The sequence below is a fragment of the Chlorocebus sabaeus genome, chromosome 11 (assembly GCF_047675955.1).
Source record: "Chlorocebus sabaeus isolate Y175 chromosome 11, mChlSab1.0.hap1, whole genome shotgun sequence".
Lineage (NCBI taxonomy): Eukaryota > Metazoa > Chordata > Mammalia > Primates > Cercopithecidae > Chlorocebus > Chlorocebus sabaeus.
The window spans coordinates 46426806-46453386 of NC_132914.1; the positions used below are offsets into that span (position 1 = coordinate 46426806).

The 26581-nt window shown below is 43.6% G+C and overlaps 1 protein-coding gene across 1 annotated transcript in view; it reads left to right on the forward strand.

Moving 5' to 3' along the window:
• Positions 1 to 9307: 9307 nt before the first annotated feature.
• Positions 9308 to 26581, forward strand: part of SPMIP11 (sperm microtubule inner protein 11) — a 32010-nt gene continuing 14736 nt past the window's right edge. Inside the window, exon 1 of the mRNA XM_073020684.1 lies at positions 9308 to 9386. Within this exon, the coding sequence (XP_072876785.1) occupies positions 9308 to 9386 (79 nt within the window). The remainder of the gene's footprint in view (positions 9387 to 26581) is intronic.

The following is a 26581-nucleotide window of genomic DNA, read 5'->3' on the forward strand; positions in this document are numbered from 1 at the left end:
ACGAACTTCCGCTAAGCGTCGACCGCCGGGTTGTGACTCTCTTCCGTAAAGAAAGCAAAAGTCAAAGGACCTACTTCCGGAATGCACCTCGCGAGACCCCGTAGCCGAGTTAACAGCCAATATGCAACGAGAAAAAACCTTGAGGCGAGGACGCAGGCGCGTCACGTGACCCTTGGGAGGTGGCGTGGGCTTAGAAGTTCTCGCTTAAAAACCATGTATCTTCCCGCGAGAACCGGATTGAGCGTTGGCGCCCGGGGTTAGGTTGTGAGGTCGCAATTGTAGTGGTATGAGGCGCCCGCCCACGCGCCGCTTGCTGGTTCTTAAGAGAACTTAGTTTGTGACTGCAGTGGTGATATAAAATGGGGCAGATGGACCGCGCGCGGTGGTTCACGTCGGTAATCTCAGTACTTTGGGAGCCCGAAGCGGGCGGATCACGAGGTCAGGAGTTCGAGACCAGCCTGGCCAGTATGGCGAAACCCCGTCTCTACTAAAAATACAAAATTAGCCGGGCGTGGTGGCGTCCGCCTGTAGTCCCAGCTACTCGGGAAACTGAGGCAGGAGAATCGCTTGAACCCGGGAGACGGAGGTCGCAGTGAGCCGAGATCGCGCCACTGCACCCCAGCCTCCAGCCTGGGTGACAAAGCGAGACTCCGTCTAAAAAATAAATAAAATAAAAATGGGGCAGATGAACTTGAAAGAGAAAGTAGGTGAGGCTGTCAGAAACTGAAAAACAGAATCAAATGGTGGGGCTCTTTCGTATATCGGAACATAAAGCAACTAGAAGGCTGTTACATTGTTGGTAGCAATGTAAAATACGACAACCCATTTGGAGAGGTCGCTTTAATGTGTAGCCAAATTCATGAAAACATTCTCACGTTTCGCTGCAGTGATCCAACTTAAAGGAATAAAATGAAATTAATAACATTAAGAGCTTACATGTCCCATGCACAATACTGACTTAAATATACTGTTTCATTTATTCAGCGGAACTCTTAAGAGGTAATTTTTAAGTATGTTTGCTAATGGGTGAACTAAAATTGCCCCTTGAGTGTGAAAAGCCTCCACCACTACCCCTCACTTGCAGAGATTAGCAAGTTCCTCCCCTCTGTCAAGATACTTCCCAGCTCCTTTGCCGGCGCGGTGGCTCACGACTGTAATCCCAGCAGTTTGGGAGGCCAAGGCGGGCGGATCACCTGAAGTCCGGAGTTGGAGACCAGCCTGGCCAACATGGTGAAACCTCGTCTCTACTGAAAATACAAAAATTAGCCAAGTGTGGTGGCGCACACCTGTAATCCCAGCTACTTGGGAGGCTGAGGCAGGAGAATGATTTGAACCCGGGAGGCGAAGGTTGCAGTGAGCCTAAATCTCACCACTGCACTCCAGCCTAGGCGACAGTGCAAGACTCCTTCTCAAAAAAAAAAAAAAAAAAAAAAAACGGATATATCCCAGCTCCAGCGTCTGATAACTGTTTGGTGCTGGCAAGATAGCTAACCTCTCTATGCCTCTTTTCTGTGATAATACCTATGTTTTAGATTGTGAAAGGGAGTAAAGATTTAATGAGTAAAAAGTATTTATAATAGTACCCAATACTTAGAGAATATTCAGTAGCCCTTAATGTTATAATATTTGTTACATTGTATTAAAATTGAAGGCAAGAGCAATGCCTTCATTTTTGTATGGCACCTACCTAGTAAAGTCCTGGCCCTAGTAAATAGTCCCTAAATCTTTGTCAGATAAATGTGCAAAACACCTACAACACAGAAACTGAGGCTCTGGGAGTTTGCCCTCACTACACCACTAATAAGCGTAGATCTTAAATCTAATTCCGTTGGTCTTCCCATTCACGCAATTCCCATTCACTTCCTGCTTTTCTGGAACCACGTTCAGTTTACCTTGATTAAATTTGGGTAATTTTAGATAGATTTGGATAATATTAGAATCCTGTGTCTTGCTTTGATGATAATTTGGGTTTTGTCATTTCTAGGCATAGGTGATCTTACTATGTTTGATTGTCATTCATTCTCAGAAGTGTTTCTTTCCATTTCAGGTCACCTCTGCCATATACTGCCTGTAGTTAGTACTAACTCCATTTTACCCTGGAGAAATTGAGGTTCAGGAAGATTTATATGACTTGCTTCTGGTTATAAGGTAAAATAACTTAGGATTTCAAACTTCTTCCCTCAGATTCTTTACTATTAACAGAATAAGCACTTATAAAATAGATTTTTTAGTAGAATAAGCACTTTTTCAGTTATGTAGTCATGTATGTTTTCTTTTAAACAGCTGTGTTAGTCCATTTTCATGCTGCTGATAAAGACATACCCGAGACTGGGCAATTTACAAAGGAAAGAAGTTTAATGGAGATCTCACAGTTCCATGTGGCTGGGGAAGCCTCACAATCATGGCAAAAGGCAAGGAGCAAGTCACATCTTACCTGGATGACGGCAGGCAAAGAGAGAGCTTGTGCAGGCAAATTCCCATTTTTTAAAAAACCGTCAGATCTCAGGAGACTCATTCACTATCGTGATAACAGTGCAGAAAAGACCTGCCCCATAATTCATTCACCTCCCACCGGGTTCCTCCTACCATATGTGGAAATTGTGGGAGTTAACAATTCAAGATGAGATTTGGGTAGCGACACAGTGCCAAACCATATCATTCTGCCCCAGCCCCTCCCAAATCTCATGTCCTCACATTTCAAAATACAGTCATGCCTTCTCCACAGTCCCCCAAAGTCTCAACTCATTTCAGCATTAACTCAGAAGTCCACAGTCCAAAGTCTCATCCGAGACAAGCAAGTCCCTTCTACTTATTAGCCTGTAAAATCAAAAGCAAGTTAGTTACTTCCTAGATACAATGGCGGTACAGGCATTGGGTAAATACAGCCATTCCAAATGGGAGAAATTGGCCAAAACGAAGGGGCTACAGGCCCCATGCAAGTCCAAAATCCAGCAGCGCAGTCAAATCTTAAAGCTCCAAGATGATCTCCTTTGACTCCATGTCTCACATCCAGGTCACACTGATCCAAGAGGTGGGTTCTCATGGTCTTGGGCATCTCCACCCCTGTGGCTTTGCAGGGTACAGCCTCCCTCCCATCTCCCTTTCCAGGCTGGTATTGACTGTCTGTGGCTTTTCCAGGTAAATGGTGCAAGCTGTTAATGGAGCTACCGTGCTGGGGTCTGGAGGACCATGGCCCTCTTCTCACAGTTCCATGAGGCAGTGGCCCAGTAGGGATTCTGTGTGGGGGCTCCAACCCTACATTTCCCTTCCACACTGCCCTAGCAGAGGTTCTCCATGAGTGCCCTGCCCCTGCAGCAAACTTCTGCCTGGACATCCAGGTGTTTCCATACATCCTCTGAAATCTAGGCAGAGGTTCCCAAACCCCAGTTCTTGACTTCTGTGCACTCACAGGCTCAACACCATGTGGAAGCTGCCAAGGCTTGGGGCTTGCATCTCTGAAATCACAGCCCAAGCTCTGTGTTGGCCCCTTTCAGCCATGGCTGGAATGGCTGGGATGCAGGGCACCAACTCCCTAGGCTGCACGCAGCACACACGGGGACCTGGGCCTGGCCCACAAAACCATTTTCTCCTAGACCTCTGGGCCTGTGATGGGAGGGGCTGCCATGAAGTCCTCTGACATGCCCTGGAGACATTTTCCCCATTGTCTTGGGTATTAACATCCCGCTCCTCTTTAGTTATGCAGATTTCCTCAGAAAATGGGTTTTTCTTTTCTATCACATCAGGCTCAAATTTTTCAAACATTTATGTTCTGCTTCCCTTATAAAACTGAATGCCTTTAACAGCCCCCAAGTCACCTCTTGAATGCTTTGCTGGTTAGACATTTCTTCTGCCAGATACCCTAAATCATCTCTCTAAAGTTCAAAATTCCACAAATCTCTAGGATGGGCAAAATGCTGCCAGTCTGCTTGCTAAAATATAGCAAGAGTCACCTTTGCTCCAGTTCCCAGCAAGTTCCTCATATCCATCTGATATCACCTCAGCCTGGACCTTATTGCCTATATCACTATCAGGCTTTTGGTCAAAGCCTTTCAGCAATTCTCTAGGAAGTTTGAAAGTTTCCCACATTTTCCTGTCTTCTTCTGAGCCCTCTAAACTGTTCCAACTTCTGCCTGTTACCCAGTTCCAAAGTTGCTTCCACATTTTGTGGTATCTTTTCAGCAACACCCCACTCCTGGTACCAATTGACTGTATTAGTCCATTTTCACACTGCTGATAAGACACACCCGAGGCTGGGCAATTTACAAAGGAAAGAAGTTTAATGGAGAACTCACAATTCCACGTGACTGGGAAGCCTCACAACCATGGCAGAAGGCAAGGAGGAGCAAGTCACATCTTAAGTGGATGGTGGCAGGCAAAGAGAGAGCTTGTGCAGGCAAACTCCCATTTTTTTAAAACCATCAGATCTCATGAGATTCATTAACTATCATGATAGCAGTGCAAGAAAGACCTGCCCCATAATTCAATCACCTTCCACCAGATTCCTCCCACGACATGTGGGAATTGTGGGAGTTACAATTCAAGATGAGATTTGGGTGGGGACACAGAACCAAACCATATCAACAACCAAGATCATTTCTTACAGATTCCTCTTGTCTAATTTTCTGACCTGTGCTTGGTTCTCCACTTAATCTGTTGGATTAATGACTCCATATTGAGTTTGCTATCTTGGTTAAGTATGCCACTCTTTAGGGCATACATTACTCTTAAAGAACAATTGACAAAATCTTAAACTAGAGGAATTTTCCTTTTTTACAAAATGTAAATATTATTCCATTTCTTATAAGCCATACCTATAGGGCTACTCCTCCTATTTACTAGAGACTAGTCTTGTTCTAGGTATAGGATTCTACCATATTTCACTGTGTTTTAGGTTTGTTTGTTTGTTTTGTTGTTGTTGGACAGAGTTTTGCTCTTGTTGCCCAGGCTGGAGTGCAATGGTGCCATCTTGGCTTACTGCAACCTCCGCCTCCCGGGTTCAAGTGATTATCCTGCCTCAGACTCCTGAGTAGCTGGGATTACAGGCATGTGCCACCATGCTCAGCTAATTTTGTATTTTTAGTAGAGACAGGGTTTATCCATGTTGGTCAGGCTGGTCTCGAACTCCCCACCTTAGGTGATCCACCCGCCTCAGCCTCCCAAAGTGCTGGGATTACAGGTGTGAGCCACCACGCCTGGCCAGGGTTTTGTTTTTGTTATTTTTAAATTTTTATTTTTTCTGTGAAACAGCTTCAGAAGTTCCTAAGAATTTGTGCCCCTCTTTTTGTTTTTAGAGATGGGAGCTTGCTATGTTGCCCAGGCTGGATTCAAACTCCTAGGCTCAAGTGGTACTCCAACCTCAGCCTCCCAAATATCTAGGACAACAGGTACATGCCACCACGCCCAACTAGATGATAACTTTTAAATAGTGGAACAATATGTCAAATTTTTGTGCTAGCAACAATGTAACAATGTAATGACTTTAGACATGATATACTTTTTTTTTTTTTTTTTTTTCCCTGAGACAGACTCTTGCTCTGTCACCCAGGCTGCAGTGTAGTGGCACAATCTCGGTTCCCTGCAACCTCACTTCCTAGACTCAAGCGATTCTCCTGCCTCAGCCTTCTGAGTAGCTGGGATTATAGGCCTATACCAACACACCCGGCCAATTTTTGTATTTTTAGTAGAGATGGGGTTTCACCATGTTGCCCAGGGTGGTCTTGAATTCCTAGCCTCAGGTGATCCAACCACCTTGGCCTCCCAAAGTGCAGGGATTACAGGCGTAAGCAGCCATGCCCAGCCAGACATGATACAGGCTTTAAAACTTAATCTGAATTATTAACATTTTCTCTATCACTTTCTTAAGTTCAGACAATCAACTAAATGAATAAATCAAGCTTTGTTTGTAACATTTGCCAATATTTGTGATATAAATCCTCCCACCATGCTTGATTTCAATATGCCCATATGACATCACTGATCATAAAATTGGGAAAAGAGGCACATACCGTCACATAGTATTTTCTCCAGACAGATAAAATAGATAGGGCGTTCCAGTTTTCAGTCTGACAGGTAAAGAGCTTGGAAGTCATCACTCCCATTTTCACAAGAAGGAAAAAGCCAAACAAACTGAAACTTAACAACCCTTCTTAGACCCTTCAGAGAATCGAGGTCCCAGGGCAAACCATCACCCCAAAATCTGGAGAGACATTTGGACTTAAAATAGGTGGAATAGAGAATCATGACTTACTTGGAGGAAAAACTACTACTGGAACCAGCAACTGGTAGAAATACTTATAAGGCAAGTGATTAATTGCTGGAGACTGAACATGGACTAGCTTGAGATTTTTTTTGAAACTCCTAGGGACCCAGTGTTAAGGAGTCCCCCACATTTTTGTGAGTTTTGCTTCCAACAGGGAGAGAGAGAAGTTAGCCATTTTGAAATACACCCAGAGCATTCTATGCTCCTTAACAAAGGCCTGCCTTCAAGGGAAACTGTTGAACAGAGCCTAACCAATGTGGGAGAAGGGATATATACCCAACAGAAGCCTCCTCTAAAAATGAGACAGTTGTGAAGGTCACACGTGCAATAAAAGACAGACCTAATAATAGAATTATGGAATGCTTTCCCCCATCCACTTTAATAGGGCTCCTGTTTAATAATGGGATTACAACGGAAAAAACTGCAAGGCCCAGAGCCTATTTCAGGAAGAGTCTCTAAGGAAAGTTGAAGAGCAAGGAAGGCAAAAACAAGGACACCAGAGGAAATTTTAGCATCTAACACCTACAGCTATAGCAAACAGTAAACACAACCTAATTCCTAGCCATATAAACACAAAACCTTACCCTTACCCAATACATAATGTCCAACTTAAAACAATTATATGGCATGCTAAAATGTAAACAAAATATATATATACACACACACATTTATATACACACACACGTGTGTGTGTGTGTGTATATATATATATGTAATCTAGAAAGACAAAGCAAGCCAGGAGCAATGGCTTACGCCTATAATCCCAGTATTTTGGGAGGCTGAGGTGGGCGGATCACCTGAGGTCAGGAGTTTGAGACCAGTCTGGCCAACATGGCAAAACCCCGTCTCTACTAAAAATACAAAAATTAGCTAGGCAAGGTGGTGGGCACCTGTAATCCCAGCTACTCAGGGGTCTGAGGCAAAAGAATTGCTTGAACCCAGGAGGCGGAGGTTGCAGTGAGCTGAGATCCTACCCCTACACTCCAGCCTGGGTGACAGAGTGAGACTCCATCTCAAAAAAGACAAATCAAGCATCAGAACCAGACTCACATATGGCAGAAATTTTGGAATTATCAGACTGAGATTTTTAAATAACTATTAATATGTTAAGGACACTAATGGAAAAAGAGGACAACATTCAAGAACAAAGGGTAATGTAAGCAAAGAGATGAAAACTCTAAAGAATCAAAAGGAAATGCTAGAAATAAAAAAATACTGTAACAGAAATGAAGAATGCCTTTGGTGGGCTCATCAGTAGACTGAACCTGACAAAGGAAAAAAATCAGTGAGCTTGAAAATATGTCAATAGGAAACTTCCCAAACTGAAAAGCAAAGAGAAAAATGAATGAAAAAAGAGTGGAATATCCAGATGCAGTGGAAGTAAATTCATGAGCACAGATAAGAGTAAAATAATCAGGAAGAGATGAGTTGTTAATATTTACTACTTTTATTTTATTTTATTTTATTTTATTTTATTTTATTTTATTTTATGACAAGATCTGGCTCTATTGCCAGTCTGGAGTGCAATGGCACAATCTCAGCTCACTGCAACCTCCACCACACAGGCTCAAGCCATCCTCCCACCTCAGCCTCCCAAGTAGCTGGGACTACAGTCACGTACCACACCCGACTAATTTCTGTAGGTTTTATTTTTTTGTAGAGACGGGGTTTGCCCAGCCTGATTTCAAACTTGTGAGCTCAAAAGATCCATCTGTCTCAGCCTTCCAAAGTGGTGGGATTACAGGTGTGAGACACCACGCCTGGTGTACTACCTTTATTTTTAATATAACTTATTCAATTGTAAGTTTAGTTAATGTAACTTGTAATAATGCCTTGTTTAATAACCACTTCACAAAATTAATGAAAATTTAACAAGCTTTCAAAATTCACTATGGATTGGCACACCACTGCTGAAACAAAGACTCATTGAAAGTATCCTATTCAGATTTCTTTTTTTTCCTGAATATAAGACTGGATAACTATTAACATTTAAATACTGGCAGGGCATGGTGACTCACACCTGTAGTCACAGCACTTTGGGAGGCCAAGGAGGGCAGATCACTTGAGGTCAGCAATCCGAGACCAGACTGGTCAACTCTGTCTCTACTAAAAATATAAAAATTAGCCAGGTGTGGTGGCACGCCCCTGTAATCCCAGCTACTTGGAAGGCTGAGGCATGAGAATCTCTTGAAACCCGGGAGGCAGAGGTTGCAGTGAGCCGAGACAACGCCATTGCACTCCAGTCTAGGCAACAGAGGGAGACTCTTAAAAAAAAAAAAAAAAAAGATTTAAGTTTCCATTATGTGCTGAACACTGTTCTAAGGAAATATGCATCTATTATCTCATTTGATTCTCATAACTATCAGATACTGTCATTGCCATTTTTTTTAAATTTAAAATTTAAAATGGAGGCTTAGTTAATCTATTCAAAGTCAGACACCTAGAATATGGCATAACTAAGATATGAGCCCAGGTCAGTGCTCTTTCTACTCACTGCCTTCTGAAGCTTACAGTGGAAGACTAGGTCAAGAAAAGGTATACTGACAGGCCAGGCACGGTGGCTCACTCCTGTAATCCCAGCACTTTGGGAGGCTGAGGTGGGTGGATCACGAGGTCAGGAGACCGAGACCATCCTGGCTAACACGGTAAAACCCAGTCTCTACTAAAAATACAAAAAATTAGCAGGGCATGGTGGCAGGCGCTTGTAGTCCCAGCTACTCAGGAGGCTAAGGCAGGAGAATGGCATGAACCTGGGAGGCAGAGCTTGCAGTGAGCCAAGACTGTGCCACTGTACTCCAGCCTGGGCAATAGAGTGAGACTCCGTCTCAAAAAAAAAAAAAAAAGGTGTACTGACAATTGATTCCTCCATTTTCCTGAAGTTATTTAGCCCACTCCCACTCCAGCTCCACTGTGAACCTATAAATCCTGTGCCTCATTAGACAAAGAGAGTGTCAGTTGTGGTAATTCTTAGGACATTACCATGGTTACCAGACACAGAGTCCAGTGCCCCAACCTGGACATTCCAGAAGAGGCCAGGGAGGATCTGAGATGGCCTTCTTCAACTTGTATCTATTGGGATATCAAAATTCCTTTCGGAGCAAGAAAAGGAACGCAACTGAAGAAACAAGTAAGGGGAATATAGGGTAGAGGGTTAGAAGGGCCACTTCTTTTCCTAGACGCTTCATGGCCACTTCCTAGCTATTTATTTTCCTACCTGGGATTAGAGATTTATCCTCCAAGACCAACAGTTACACTAGTTAAAACTGTGGAATAGGGCCGGGCGTGGTGGCTCACACCTGTAATCCCAGCACTTTGGGAGGCCGAGGTGGGTGGATCACCTGAGGTCAGGAGTTCAAGACCAGCCTGGCCAACATGGTGAAAGTCCATCTCTACTAAAAATACAAAAATTAGCTGGGCATGGTGGTGCGTGCCTGTAATCCCAGCTACTCAGGAGGCTGAGGCAGGAGAACCGCTTGAACCCAGGAGGTGGAGGTTGCAGTGAGCTGAGGTTGTGCCATTGCCCTCCAACCTGGGTGACAGAGCGAGACTCTGTCTCAAAAAAAAAAAAAAAATTGTGGAATAGGGACAATGTCCTTTCATATTTGCTCTCCTGTCATTTAATATCCTTATTAAGACACACAATTTGGGCCAGGTGTGGTGGCTCACATGCAATCCCAGCACTTTGGCAGGCTAAGGCAGGAGGATTGCTTGAGTCCAGGAGTTTGAGACCAGCTTGGGCAACATAGTGAGACCATATCTCTATGAAAAGTTACACAAATTACCTGGGTGTGGTAGTGCATGCCTGTGGTCCTAGCTACTTGGGAGGCTGAAGTAGGAGAATCACTTGAGCCCAGGAGGTCAAGGATGAAGTGAGCCATGATCACACCACTGTACTCCAGCCTGGGCAACGGAGCGAAACCATCTCAAAAAAAAAAAAAGACACACAATTTGTTCAACCAAATAAGTATATTCTTAGTCATTCATTTGCTCATTTAACCAACATTTGTTAAGCACCAGGCTTTATGTTCCAGGGATTATGTTGGTGACTAGGGTTAAGACCTCTGCTGTAAAGCGACTATCTGATGAGAAAGATAAGTATGCAAACAAAAATTGCAATATGTTGTATGATTACATTAAATATGGAATGTTCTAGAGCCACTAAAAGGAAGTACCTGATACTATTGGATTTGGAATAAGAACAGGGGATGGAGGATGGGGGAATCCTTCAGAGAAGACTTCACACAGGAAATGCTTCCAGAACCCGGTGTTAAAGGAAGATTGGAGTTCACTACAAAGAAGGGGATATAGCACAGACAAAGGAGCAGAGACCTAAGAGAGAACCATATTAAGTGAATTCCAAGTTCATGGGTACAGATAAAGGGTAAAATGGAGAGGTGCTGGGAGGCAGACATTGAAAACTAGGAAGGGGCCAGATAATTGAAGATGCTGTTAGCCATGCTAAGCATTTTAACTTTATAGAGAGCCATTGAATTTTTAGTAGGCAGTGAGCAGATCTATATTAGATTCAAAATGCCTAGCCATGCCTCACACATAATAGAGGTTTCATAAATACTTGTAGGGTGAATGGATGAATAAGTAAATTTGAATAACTATAAAACAGGAAGCTAGGAGAGGCTTTACAGGAGATACAACAATTGATTTCATCTTAAAAGATGAATTGTTGACGGGCGCAGCAGCTCACGCCTGTAATCCCAGCACTTTGAGAGGCTGAAGCGGGCAGATCATGAAGTCAAGAGATCGAGACCATCCTGGGCAACATAATGAAACCCCATCTCTACTAAAAATACAAAAAAAATTAGCTGGGCATGGTGGCACACACCTGTAATCCCAGCTACCTGGGAGGCTGAGGCAGGAGAATCGCTTGAACCCGGGAGTCAGAGGTTGCAGTGAGCCGAAATTGCACCACTGCACTTCAGCCTGGCAACAGAGCGAGACTCCATCTCAAAAAAAAAAAAAAAAAAAAAAAAAAAAAAGATGAATTGTTTAAAAGCACAGATATGAAGGAGAAGGGTATTCCAGGTAGAATGGGGGACACATGTGAAGGAAATTAAGTTTAGGTGAGTGCTGAAGCAAAAGTTGTATTGGGGTTGGGGAAAAGGGACTGGGAAAGTATAAAAGCACAAAGTTAAGATTGTGGGCCTGGCACGGTGGCTGACGCCTGTAATCCCAGCACTTTGAGAGGCTGAGGCGGGCAGATCATGAGGTCAGGAGTTCAAGAGCAGCCTAACCAACATAGTGAAACCCCGTCTCTACTAAAAATACAAAAATTAGCCAGGCGTAGTGGCATGCGCCTGTAATCCCAGCTACTCGGGAGGCTGAGGCAGGAGAATCACTGGAACCAGGGAGGCAGAGGTTGCTGTGAGCCGAGATCGCGTCATTGCACTCCAGCCTGGCTGACAGAGCAAGACTCTGTATGAAAAAAAAAAAAATAAGATTGTAAAGAACGATCTTACATAGGCTTCCATTGGTCACTCTCTGTCCTCTGCAATTCTATCAAAGAAGTTCTGTTTTACTATCCAGCTTCCAGGTAAGATTTGTACAAAGGGTACCCCTGATGGACCTTAGAGACTCCTTAATATCCTTTTTTTTTTTTTTTTTTTTTTTCCCCGAGACGGAGTCTCACTTTGTCGCCCAGGCTGGAGTGCAGTGGCCGGATCTCAGCTCACTGCAAGCTCCGCCTCCCGGGTTCATGCCATTCTCCTGCCTCAGCCTCCCGAGTAGCTGGGACTACAGGCGCCCGCCACCTCGCCCGGCTAGTTTTTTGTATTTTTTAGTAGAGACGGGGTTTCACCATGTGAGCCAGGATGGTCTCGATCTCCTGACCTTGTGATCCACCCGTCTCGGCCTCCCAAAGTGCTGGGATTACAGGCTTGAGCCACCGCGCCCGGCCAACTCCTTAATATCCTTATACCAGTTCTTCCCCTTCCGACCCCAACTGGGTCCCAGCATTATGCCATGGGACTGTTTTTATCTCCAAATAAAGGGAGCTCTTCTCTACCCTCTTTCAGAAAAACAAGCTCTTTGGGAAACCTACAAATTTCCCCTTTTCCAGACCAAGACTAAGTCTCTCCTGGCTGCTCCAATCCTACCTACTCCTGCTAGATAGAATTCCCTCACCATGAAAAAACTGAGTATACAGCCGACCAGTTGTCCTACCCAGTTAGCTACTTAAGCACTGTTGAACAAGACTGAATACTGATCCAAAGAGGCCTGGGCATCATTTCTTTATAGGCTAGACAAAGTGGAAGATTTTACTTTAAAAAACCAGAGCCCTCTGTGGGATAATAGAGAAGTATCCTGATATCATCTGCTATCTAAGTTTTATCATTCTGGTGGCAGAAAATCAGAGGCAGGAGGCTTGGCCAAACCCGTGGAATGTAAGGTTAGAGGGAAGATTGAACATCAAATATGTCATCCCTACTCCCTGCTCACTTCCCCTCCACCCCAATTTTACACCCTCCAGTTACTCTCTCAAAATATGGACTTCAACTTGCCAGTTTCTAATTAATCCATGCTTTTGTTGGCTCCAGCACTTTATAATAAACAACTACTTATTATGCAGTATAGCAGGCACTGTACTAAGCACGCTACATGCTTAATTTCATTTAATACTCTAACATTCCTGTGAGGTAGGTATTACTGTTCCCTTTTTATCATTAAGAAAACTGAGGCTCAGACCGGGCACCGTGGCTCACGCCTGTAATCCCAGCACTTTGGGAGGCCAAGGTGGGTGGATTACCTGAGGTCAGGAGTTCGAGACTAGTTCAAAACACAGCAATCTGTCAGTTCCATTTTTTCCCAAACTGCCTATCCTACTGTAGCCTAGACTGTTCATTCTCAAAGCCTGTTGTATAACTATTGTCCTGGGACTTGCTTTTGCCTCTCTCCAAGGTAGTATTCACTGTTTCCTGGATCCCATGTTTTTTTTCTTGGCTTACTCCCTCCCTTTCCTGCAATATGCCAAGAAGTTTTATAAGAATGCATAGGAGGTATATTTATGAGTCCAGAATGGCTTTATTCTTTACCCTCACACTTGATTGACAGTTTTTCAAGATAGGAAATTCTAGGCTGAAAATCATTTTCTGAAAATTTTGAAGCTGTTTTTATTGTCCTCTAGCTTCCAGTTACATTCCTTTGTATGTAACTAATTTCTATCTTTCTGGAAGTTTTTTTTTTTTTTTTTTTTTTTTTTTTCTGAGATAGGGTCACCCATGCTGAAGTGCAATGGCACAATTTTGGCTCACTGTGCTCAATCTCTGCTTCCTGTGCTCAAGCGATCCTCCCACCTCAGCCTCCTTAGTAGCTGGAACTACAGGCACACACCACCATGCCTGGCTAATTTTTTGTATTTTTTGTAGAGATGGGGTCTTGCCATGTTGCCCATGCTGGTCTCAAACTCCTGCAATCAAGCAGTCCGCTTGCCTCAGCCTCCCAAAGTGCTAGGATTACAGGCGTGAGCCACTTCGCCCGGCCTCTGGAAACTTTTGATTTTCTTTTTGTTCTGTAGTATTCTGATATTTCAAAATGATGGAATTTATTGTAAGTCTTTTCTCATTCATTGTTTTGAACACTCCATGAACTCTTTCATTCTGGAAATTTATGCTTTCCATTTCTGAGAAATTTTATTTTAATTTTTAATTTATTGTTTTCTTTCTTCTTTTTCAAACTACCATTTGTCAGTTATAAAGTCTCCCAAATTGATCTTCTAACATTAATCTTGATATTATTATTATTATTAATTACTATTTTTGAGACAGGGTCTTGCTCTGTCACCCAGGCTGGAGTGCAGTAGAACAATCATGGCTTACTGCAGCCTCAACCTCCCAGGCTCAAGCGATGCTCCTAGCTCAGCCTCCCTGAGTAGCTGGGACTACAGGTGCAGGCTACCATGCCTGGCTAATTTTTGTATTTTTTAGTAGAAATGGAGTCTCCCTGTGTTGCCCAGGATGATCTGGAACTCCTAAGCTCAAGCAATCTGCCCACTTTGGCCTCCCAAAGTGCTGGGATTACAGGTCTGGCTTAATTTTCTTTATCATCATTATTATTATTACTATTTATTCTTTGGAAGGCTTCCTTAATTTTATCTTGCAACCTCGTGTTAATTAGCTATTGCTGTATAACATATTACCCTAAAATATGCAGGCTTATAACAGCAAGTATTATTTTACAGTTTCTGTTAATCCAGAAGCAACTTATCTAGATAATTCTGGCTCAGGATCTCTCACATGGTTGCAGACAGGATGTCAGCAGGGGCTGTAGCCATATAATGGTTGGAGATTGGGTGGGAGCTGAAGGAGCCATTTCCAGGATATCTGGTGACCTCAGTTTCTCTGTGGGTATTGACAAGACACCCCAGTTTCTCGCCATATGGGCCTCTCCATAAGCGGTTTGAGTATTCTTATATGGCACTCAACTTTCTTCAGAGCAAGTGATCAGAAAGAAGGAAGGGAGCCAAAATGCATTTTTATGACTTAGTCTCAGAATTGACTGTCACTTTACCTTTTCTATTTGTTAGAAGAGAATTACTAAATCCAGCCCATACCCAAGGGAAGTGGAAGCTCTACTTCTTGAGGGGAGGTTTATCAAAGGATTTGTGGAAATATGTGAAAACCAGCACACCTTCATATCAGAACTTTTTTTTTTCTGCTTTTTTTTTCTTCATGCAGTAGATAAGAACATTTTATCTTGGTTATTATATTATATTTTAATTTCCAAGGACCATTTTTGGTCCTCTGATTTTCCTTTTTTATATTTTCTCTTTTGTCCATGAATATATACTTTATTTGAAGTTCTCTTCCTTGTATCGACTCTTTTTCCCTCTGAGCCCTTTTTCCTATGAGTTTATTTTGGTATCTTGTTTTTCTCAGTGATTACTCTCCTCAGATAACTAGTGATCCTTGGCTTTCTATTCTGATTTAAGAGTAAAAAACAAACAAAAAAAAAGCTAACTAGAAACTGATGGAGGGAGTTGTCCATTATGGGCTTCATTCCAGAGCTTTCCTCTGGCTCTCTATAATTTCTCTGGGGAAGAATCTTATTATTCCTTCTCTGGGTATTGATTATATGCTTATCTATTAGCATGCTGGGGCTAGGACAGAAGAAGGTATTGAGGGTCTTAATTTTGAGGATCCTGACTTTTTTAACTTAATCACCAGATTTTCTGTCCTACACCTGTGCCAGCTATATTAGTCGGTTCTCATATTGCTTTAAAGAATTACCCAAGACTGAGTAATTATAAAAAAAGAGAGAGAGAGAGAGAGAGATTTAATTGTCTCCGTTCTACAGGCTGTACAAGAAGCATGGCAGGGGAAGCCTCAGGAAACTTACAATCATAGTGGAAGGCGAAGGGGAAGCAGGCATGTTCTACATGGCTAGAGTAGGAGAAAAAGAGAAGAGAGAAGGGGTGGGTGGTTGGTGCTATACACTTTCAAACAACTAGATCTTGTGAGAACTCACTCACTATCACGAGAACAGCAAGGGGGAAATCCGACCCCATGATCTAATCACCTTCCACCAGGTCCCTCCTCCAACACTGGAGATTACAATTCGATAGGAGGTTTGGGTAGGGACATAAATCCAAACCATATTACCAGTCTTCACAGTGAATCCTGTCCAGGGGTGCAGGGCCTCCTAGATTCAGGTCCTCTAGAGAAATCTTACATTCCGTTTCCAGGGCAGGGTAGTTTGCCTGGTTTAGCCAGATGCTCTGACAGTTTCAGTGACTCCCTTCCTGTTCTCAAGCCTATTCCCTACTCCTACCATCTGTGGTACCCATTACATTCTAAGTTTTGGGCCTTTCAGATGGATTAGCTCAATTCTAGATGTATTCTCCGCTACAGAAAGTTAGGTAACAACATTATTTACTGTGTTAGGTTAATTGCCACTCTTCTGTCCACTTTGCATTTTCCAAAAGGTATTTCTACTGAAATATCTCATATGCTCTTATATCCTTGCCCACTGTTTTTGCCCTTGAAGATTAATATTATTGTGATTATGATGATGACAATGTCATTTTAGCAAATTTGGGAGGAAAAGGAAATAAAGCCAATAAGGTCAATCTACCATTTTAAAAAACTTTTCTTGCTAATGTAACTTCAAAATTATAGAAAATGTGTAAGACTTGTAGAAAGAATTTCTCTACACCCTTTACCCAAGTTAACTCATTGTTAATTTTGCCACTCTGTTTTTTGCTTTGTCTCTACTATAATATCTACTTTATCTCAGATAGTTGAGAATAAGTTGCTCATATTATATCTCTTCCCCTCTAAATAAATAAGCTTGTATCTCCCAACAACAACTCACCGTATAGGTATCAAATTCAGCAAATCTTAACACTGATACAATGCTGTTACATAATTACCTACAGTGCATTTTCAGTTTTGCCAACTGTTTCATAAATGTCTTTTTTTTTTTTTTTTTTTTTTTTGAGATGGTGTCTCACTGTCGCCGGGGCTGGAGTGCAGTGGCGTGATCTTAGCTCACCGCAAGCTCTGCCTCCCGGGTTCAGGCCATTCTCCTGCCTCAGCCTCCGGAGTAGCTGGGACTACAGGGGCCCGCCAGCACGCCCGGCTAATTTTTTGTATTTTTAGTACAGACGGAGTTTCACTGTTTTAGCCAGGATGGTCTCTATCTCCTGACCTCGTGATCTGCACACCTTGGCCTCCCAAAGTGCTGCGATTACAGGCGTGAGCCACTGTGCCCCGCCTGTTTCGTTTTTTTTTTTTTAGACAGGATCTTACTCCATCTCCCAGGCTTCAGTGCAGTGAGGTGATCATGGTTTACTGCAGCCTTGAGCTCCTGGGCTCAAGTGATTCTCCCACCTCAGACTCCCAAAGTGCTGGAATTATAGGCATGAGCCATCACACCTGGGCAACTTTTTTTTTTTTTTTTTTTTTTTAAAGAGAGGAGGTCCCAGCCTGGCCAACATGGTGAAACCTAGTCTCTGCTAAAAATACGAAAATTAGGCATGGTGGCAGGTGCCTCTAATGCTAGCTACTCAGGAGAATGAGGTGGGAGGATTGCTTGAACCTGGGAGATGGAGGTTGCCGTGAGCCAAGATCACGCCATTGCACTCCAGCCTGGGTGACAGAGACTCCATCTTAAAAATTAAAAATAAAAGAGATGAGGTCTTGCTATGTTGCCCAGACTGTCCATTAATGTCTTTTGGAGCAAAATTTTTCCTTCCAGGGTCCAGTTAAGGATCAACCATTGCATTTAGTGAGCATGTCTCTTTAGTCTCCTTTAATCTGGAATAGTTCCTTCACCTTCGTTTCATGATACTGCCGTTTTTTTGTTTTTTTTGTTGTTTTTTTGTTTTTTTTTTTTTGAGACAGAGTTTTGCTCTTGTTGCCCAGGCTGGAGTGCAGAGGCTCACCGCAATCTCCGCCATCCAGGTTCAAGCGATTCTCCTGCCTTAGCCTCCCAAGTAGCTGGAATTACAGGCATGCACCACCTGGCCCAACTAATTTTGCATTTTTAGTAGAGATGGGGTTTCTCCATGTTGCTCAGGCTGGTCTCGAACTCCCAACCTCAGGTGATCCACCCACCTCTGCTTCCCAAAGTGCTGGGATTAGAGGCATGAATCACCACGCCTGGCTAGTATTGACATTTTTGTAATAGTATAGGCAAGACATTGTGTAGAATATTTCATAATTTGGATTTTTCTGATGTTTCTCATGATTAGATTGAGTTTAAACATCTTTGGCAGGAATAAGTGACATTATGTCCTCAGTACATCATATCGGGAGGCTCATGATGTCATTTTGTCCCATTACTGGTAATGTGAACTTTGACCACTTAAGGTGTAATTGTTGGTTTTCTTCACTGTCAGGTTACCATTCTTCTTTTGTAACCAATAATTTATGGTAAGATTTTTTGGAAAAATGTAAGTATCCTATTCTTTATTATTATTAATTTTTTTGACAAGGTGTCACTCTGTTGCTCAGGCTTGAGTGCAGTGGCACAATCACAGCTCACCACAGCCTTGACCTCCCAGACAAGCAATTCTCCAACCTCAGCCTCCCAAGTAGCTGGGACTACAGATGCCCACCACCACACACAGCCAATTGTTTTGATTTCTAGTAGAAGGTCTACTAGACCTGGGCTATGTTGCCCAAGCTATTCTCAAATTCCTGAGCTCAAGCGATTCTCCCGCCCCAACCTCCCTAAGTGGTGGAATTACAGGCATGAGCCATTGCACCTAGTCAACTATCCTATTCTTCATCAAATTTTCACCCACTAATTTTAGTATCGATTGATGGTTTTGTGTGAATCTGTTATTTCTGTAATAATTGCAAAATTGTGATTTTCTAACTCCAATCCATTTTAACTCAAAGTTTACTACAATTAAAAAAAATTTTTTTGTAGACACAGGGTCTCACTTGTTGCCCAGGTTGGTCTCAAGACCCTGGCCTCAAGCAATCCTTCTGCCTGGGCCCCCCGAAGCACATATTACAGGCATGAGCCACCTCACCTAGCCCCCAGCTTTTAAATGACCCACCTTTTTTGAGTTTTTCCAAAACATTCAGCTTCCTTTTCCTTTTCTTTTTTTTTTTCTGTTTTTTGTTTGTTTGTTTGTTTTGTTTTTTGAGACAGAGTCTCGCTCTGTTGCCGAGGCTGGAGTGCAATGGCACAATCTCGGCTCACTGCAACCTCTGTCTCCCGGGTTCAAGCGATTCTCCTGCCTCAGCCTCCCAAGTAGCTGGGATAACAGGCACCTGCCACCTGTTATCCAAATATCTGAACTGATGGAGAATATATGTGGAGAAAAAGGGCTGTGACTTTTATTTATTTTATTTTTATTTTTTTTTAGATGGAGTTTCGCTCTTGTTGCCCAGGCTGGAGTGCAATGGCACGATCTCCGCTCAACGCAACCTCCACCTCCCGGGTTCAAGTAATCCTCCTGCCTCAGCCTCCCAAGTAGCTGGGATTACAGACTTGTGCCGCCATGCCTGGCCCCATCTTTTTATTCTTAATTTACCAAGGATTATAAGCTCTGCCTCCAGGGCTCAAGCAATTCTTGTGCCTTAGCCTCCCGAGTAGCTAGGATTACAGGCCTGTGCCTCCACACCAGGCTAATTTTTGTATTTTTAGTAGAGGTGGGGTTTCTCCATGTTAGTCAGACTGGTCTTGAACTCCTGACCTTGTGATCTGCCCGCCTCGGCCTCCCAAGGTGCTGGGATTACAGGCGTTAGCCACCATGCCCGGCCTCAGCTTCATTTTTATAAAAGCCACTGCCGGCCGGGCGCGGTGGCTCAAGCCTGTAATCCCAGCACTTTGGGAGGCCGAGATGGGCGGATCACGAGGTCAGGAAATCGAGACCATCCTGGCTAACACGGTGAAACCCCGTCTCTACTAAAAAAAAAAATACAAAAAACTAGCCGGGCGAGGTGGCGGGCGCCTGTAGTCCCAGCTACTCGGGAGGCTGAGGCAGGAGAATGGCGTAAACCCGGGAGGCGGAGCTTGCAGTGAGCTGAGATCCGGCCACTGCACTCCAGCCTGGGCTGCAGAGCGAGACTCCGTCTCAAAAAAAAAAAAAAAAAAAAAAAAGCCACTGCCACGTCAGGCGTGGCATTTTGAGAGGCCAAGACTGGTGGATTGCTTGAGCCCAGGAATTTGAGGCCAGCCTGGGCAACATGGTGAACCTCATCTCTACAAAAAATACAAAAATTAACCTGGTGTGGGGCATAGGCCTGTAATCCTAGCTACTCAGGAGGCTAAGGCACAAGAATTGCTTGAGCCCTGGAGGCAGAGGTTGTAATCCTTTGTAAATTAAGAATAAAAAGGTGGGGCCAGGCCTGGTGGCTCACACCTGTAATCCCAGCACTTTGGGAGGCCAAGGCGGGCGGAGCGCGAGGTCAGGAGATCGATACCATCCTGGCTAACACGGTGAAACCCCATCTCTACTAAAAATACAAAAAAATTAGCTGGGCGTGGTGGCAGGCGCCTGTAGTCCCAGCTACTGGCGGTGGGGGGTGGGGCGGTGCTGAAGCAGGAGAATGGCTTGAACCCAGGAGGCGGAGCTTGCAGTGAGCTGAGATTGTACCACTGCTGCACTCCAGCCTGGGGGACGGTGCGAGACTCCATCTCAAAAAAAAATAAATAAAATAAAATAAAAAGATGTTTCTCAGCATAATACACACCTCCCGCCTCACATCATACACAAAAATAAATTCCCGAGGCTGAGGCAGGCGGATCATTTGACAAGGTCAGGAGTTCGAGACCAGCCTGACCAACATGGTGAAACCCCGTCTCTACTAAAAATACAAAAAAATTAGCTGGGCTTCGTGGTGCTTGCCTATAGCCCAGCTACTTGGGAGGCTGAGGCCGGAGAATCACTTGAACCCAGGAGGCAGATATTGCAGTGAGCCAAGATCACACCTCCCAACCTGGGTGGCAGAGCGAGACTTTGTCTCAATCAATCAATCAACTTCAGATGAATTAGAGAGTTCAATAAATAAAACTACGGAAATATTAGAAGAAAACATAGATTATTTGTATATTCTTAGCAGGGTTTTGCAAATCTTTCTTTATTAGACATTAAGCCCAGAAGCCTAAAAGAAAATATTGACAATTTTTACTAAAAAATAATTTAATTGTGTATCAAAAGACATCATAAACTTAAAATCAAGAGAGAGACTGAGTGAAAATATTTGTTATATAAAGATGGGTGTATATCTACATGCACATATACACACATATATAAACGCACACATACTTACATGTTTGTATGTATAAATCATGTATGCAATAATATTGAGAATATATAAAAAGCTTCTAAGTAAAGCACCAAGCCAGACTCCCCCTCTAATCCAACATCAAATATTTATTTATTGGGAATTGATTGTGCCAGCCACTGTGTAAGACACTAGAAACATAACAGTGATTAACACAGACAATAAAACTAGTAAATAAATAAACAAGATACAAATTGTGCCGAGTGCTGGGGAGAAAATAAAGGGGCAATGCAATAGAACAGAAGTCCTAAAGTGCTGGCCTGGATGCCAGATGTAGCCTGATACCATGCTCAGTTTGCAGAGTGCTTTGTAAAAAAAAATGTAGACCAACATCTAAAAATCCAGAGATTTCATGTAAAACCAACATTTCTGACTTCTCTTTAAAAATTAGATTTGGGGGCCGGGCACAATGACTTACACCTGTAATCCAAGCACTTTGGGAGGCCAAGGTGGGTGGATCATCTGAGGTCAGGAGTTTAAGACCAGCCTGGCCAACATGGCGAAACCTGTCTCTACTAAAAACACAAAAATTAGCTGGGCATGGTGGCGCATGCCTGTAATCCCAGCCACTCAGGAGACTGAGGCAGGAGAATCACTTGAACCCGGGAGGCAGAGGTTGCAGTGAGCCGACATTGTGCCCCTGCACTTTAGCCTGGGCAACAAAGTGAGATTCCGTCTCAAAAAAAAAAAAAAAAAAATTAGATTTGGCCACACTGGCCCTAAACTGTGGCTGTAAATGACAACAAACAGGTAGAATAAAGTAGCAGCTTCCCCCTCAGATGGTACAGGTTTCTTACCCAGCTTGCTTTACTCATAAGCATTATCTGCCTGGGCCTTATGGACAACTGAGTTTGAAGATGCCGTAATGAAGAATAACTTGGAGAGGCAGCTTTATTTTATTTTGTTTTTTTAACTTTTACTTTATTTCATTTTTTTGAGAGGCAGCGTCTCCTTTTGTTGCCCGGGCTGGTCTTAAACTGGGCTCAAGTGATCCTCCTGCCTCAGCCTCCCGAAATGCTGAGATTACAGGCATGAGCCCCCATGCCCAACAAGAGGCCCTCTTTAGACAGATAATTCAATGAAGTAATGTTTGAGCTACAGCCTGAAGAATGAGAAGCTTGTCATGTATAGAGCTAAGCCTAGGGCTTCATCTTCATAAGAACAGATTCAAAATCGAGAAAAAATTCAAAGCCAAAACTGTAGCAGGGTACCTTCACCTCCCACTTTGATCAGATTGCTTTCATTGCATCCCAGCCCTGAAATTAATCTCCCAGTTCTGACACCCTTTTTAATAGTGCAAACCCTAACATAGCTATGCACTGTGCCCATCATCCATGACTCATAACAAAAGGAACCATAGAATAGTATTTCTGATGCCACAGTCCCTTTTCACAATGACATTCAGGCAACTTGGCTACCCTCTGCCAAGTTTGGCTTCAACCATATCATTCAATCTTCCACCTGAAAATTGCATTCAATAGTAATTTTCTTCTATTCTTAATACTTTCTTGAAGCCATTTGAATTACCCCAGAGTTGAAGTCTGTGCCCACATGGCCAACCTGTGAGACACATAGGCTGACCTCTAGGAGTTCATTATGAGGCCATGAAAAGTGTGCTCCAGAGAAACCTGTCGAGACAAAGGTGACTTTATTTAGCTTTTATCTAGGATGTTTAGTCTTCCTAGAGTGACGAGTACCATAACCACAGATGTCAAGTGGGAACTCAGGGAAGCCTGACAATCCTATCATATTCCCCTAGTCACTCTCCCAATACTCAAGTCAACTATTTCACATCCCCTCCTTGGAGATCTAAAGCCCCTCTCCCATCCTCACTCTGAGCTAACTTCCTTGCTCCTTATTTCACTAAGAAAATTAGAAGGAATCAAAGACTTTCCATCATCACATCTAACATTCCACTCCATTCCCTCTGGTTCAATGAATGAACTGATTCCATTTGTGTACTGGAGCCCATCCCTTCTCATCTACTCTAGGATTTTGCTCCTAAAACTATCACCTTCTCCCTCAGGATTCTCCTTCTTCCCAGATCATTCCCATCAGTATACAAATATGCTATAATCTCTTCCATCTGGCAGGGGAAGGGCAAGGGAAGAAACCTCCCTTGGCCACGTGGTCCCCTCAAGCTATTGCCCTCATTTCTTTTTCCACCCTACTCTCCCCACTACCATCCGAATTATATCAAAATTCCTGGAAAGAGAAGTTTACACTCGCAGTCTGGGAAAAAAAAAAAAAAAAAGGCATGCCAATTGCCCTTGCTTTAAATCCATGATCACCAAACTCAGTGGGTCTTGTTGTGGTGATTATCGCTGCCCAAAAGTCAAGCTACATTTCCTTGTTCCATTCACTCTCCTCATCTCCTGGAGGCCTTTTCCTACCTTCTCCTGTTTCTTCAAACCTCCAACACCTCCTCCCCCTATCCTTATTCCCATATAATGAGTTGCCTTCCATTTCAAAGAGAAAACAGAAGCAATTGGTAGATAATTGCCATAAGCTATCACAAACCACATCTATCCATCTACCTGCATCTGTGCCCATATATCTCCTATTATCATGAATGAATGGCCTACGCACCTATTAAGAAAAACCCCCTCCACTTTTGACCAGATCCCATTTCTTTTTGCCTTCTCCAAAACACCACTCCAATAATTCTTCTTACTCTTGTATTAATTTGTCCATCTATAATTTCCACTTCTGGCTGAGCCCAGTGGCTCACACCTGTAATCCCAGAACTTTGGGAGGCCAAGGCAGGTGGATCACTTGAGGCCAGGAGTTCAAGACCAACCTGACCAACATGGTGAAAACCCATCTCTACTAAAAATACAAAAATTAGCCAGGCGTGGTGGTGCACACCTGTAGTGCCAGCTACTTGGGAGTCTGAGGCAGGAGAATCACTTGAACCTGGGAGGCGGAGGCTGCAGTGGACCGAGATCGTGCCACTGCACTCCAGTCTGGGCGACAGAGCAAGACTCAGTTCCCCCCCGGAGAAAAAATATATTTCTTCTTCCATCTTAAAACCCCACATTTCCTATTTCCCTGCTCCCCGTAGAGCAAAATTCCTCATAAGAGTTATCTGTTTGGGCCAGGCATGGTGGCTCATGCCTGTAACCCCAACACTTTGGGAGGCCAAGGCGGGCAGATCACCTGAGGTCGGAAGTTCAAGACCAACCTGACCAAAATGGGGAAACTCTGCTCTACTAAAAATACAAAATTAGCCAGGCATGGTGGCACATGCCTGTAATCCCAGCTACTCAGGGGGCTGAGGCAGGAGAATCGCTTGAACCCGGGAGGCAGAGGTTTTGGTGAGCCAAGATCGTGCCATTGCACGGCAGCCTGGGCAACAGGAGCAAAACTCAGTCTCAAAAAAAAAAAAAAAAAAAAAAAAAAAAAAAAAGAGTTGTCTGTTTTTTCTGTCACTGGTTCTTCTTAATTTTTTTTTTTTTTTTTAATTTTTGCAACGGAGTCTTGCTCTGTTGCCCAGCCTGGAGTGCAGTGGCGTGATCTTGGCTCACTGCAAGCTCCACCTCCTGGGTTCACGCATTCTCCTGCCTCAGCCTCCCGAGTGGCTGGGACTACAGGCGCCCGCCACAATGCCTGGCTAATTTTTTGTATTTTTAGTAAAGAAGGGGTTTCACCGTGTTAGCCAGGATGGTCTCAATCTCCTGACCTCATGATCCACCCGCCTTGGCCTCCCAAAGTGCTGGGATTACAGGCGTGAGCCATTGTACCCAGCCTGTCTCTGGTTCTTCTGCCATTCTCTCTTGAGCCCACACCAACCCAGGCTCTTGCCATCACCACACCATTAAGACTGCTTCAGGCTGAGTGCAGTGGCCCAGGCCTGTAATCCCACTATTTTGGGAGGCCGAGGCAGGAGAATCACTTGAGTTAGGAGTTTTAGACCAGCCTGGGTAACAGAGTGAGACCTCATCTCTACTAAAAGTCAAAAAAAATTAGCTGGGGATGGTGGCATGCACCTTTAGTCCCAGTTATTAGGGATGCTGAGGAGATAAGATTGCTTGAACCCAGGAGATTGAGGATGCATTGAGCTATAATCACGCCACTGCACTCCAACGTGAGCAACAGAATGAGACTCCCTCTCTCTCTAAAAAAACAAAACAAAACACAACCCTGCTGTATCCATTTACCAATGACTCACATATTGCTAAGTTAAATGGTAAACTCTTAGTTCTCACGTTATTTAACATATGGGCAGAAAAGTGCAACAGAGCTCAGATGGTTCTGAATCCTGGTGCTGCTGAGGTTGCTTGAAATACGTGGTTAGCTGGGAAGGGTTTGAGCTTATGGGCCACCATGGGGAACATGCCTCATATTTTCTATTACCTCAGAACTGGTTTGGGAAATTCACGTGGGGCAGGGAGATTATGGGTAAAATACAGCATTCTCTTCGTCTCCTAGCAAGCCCACATCTACCTTGCTTACCCTGGTCTTTCTCATCCCAAATTCTATGTCCATCAATTCAGGGAACCCACAGTTCCTGAATCTCTACTCACCCTTTTCCACAAGCTAAACAGTCTTGAAAGACTCTCATTTGTCTCCAGAATGGTTCCTGGTCCCAGTTTCTTTCTGGTTGATTTCACCTTTTTAATACATTAACTCAAACTGCTTGACACCTTTCTGTCCATCTGGTTTTAGCACTTCAATCACTCTGTAGTTCAAATCAGCCACATTCCTTGCCTGGTCCCTTAGCTAGGTCTTTAACAGCAACTATAAAAATGAACCTATTAATATTCACACTTTTCATTCTTAACACTCTTACTATCATGATATTTTTAAGTCATTCACAATTCTTCCTTGAAGAACGATAGGCTTTTTTTTTCCCTCCTAGTAGGTGTCAGTGTATTAACATTCAACTCAAAAGGGCCCACTCAAGCTTTCCTTATTATAGTCATAATGAAAACTCACAGAGGTGAGTCAACACGTGTAATCAAACATTCTGCTAGTTCCTGCCTCCTTCCTACCTTTTCCTCCTGATAAAGAATCAAAATAGAAAAACCAAAGAGGAAAATGGGTGTGGGGAACATACTTTGGTCTATCCTTGACTTCAGAAACTCAGTTTAAGCCAGGTGCAGTGGCTCATACCTGTAATCCCAGCACTTTGGGAGTCTGAGGCAAAAGGATCGCTTGAGCCCAGGGGTTTGAGACCAGCCTGGGCAACACACTGGGACCTTGTCTCTACAAAAAATTAGCCAGGTGTGTTGGCACATGCCTGTAGTCCCAGGTACTTGGGAGGCTGAGGTGGGAGGATCACTTGAACCCAGGAGGTTGACACTGCAGTGAGCCATGATTGCACCAGTGCATTCCAGCCTAGTGACTGAGTGAGGCTGACTCAAAAACAAAAAGAAACTCAGTTTATCAAGGATCCAAAGATGTTCAAATTCAGGAGGCTAACTCACACTAAGCAAATTCATAGTGCCTCAGTTTCCTCACCTATAAATGGAGACGATAATGTCTGCCTTATAGACTTAGTGTGGAGAGGCCGGGTGCAGTGACTCATACCTGTAATCCTAACACTTTGGGAGGCCGAGACAGG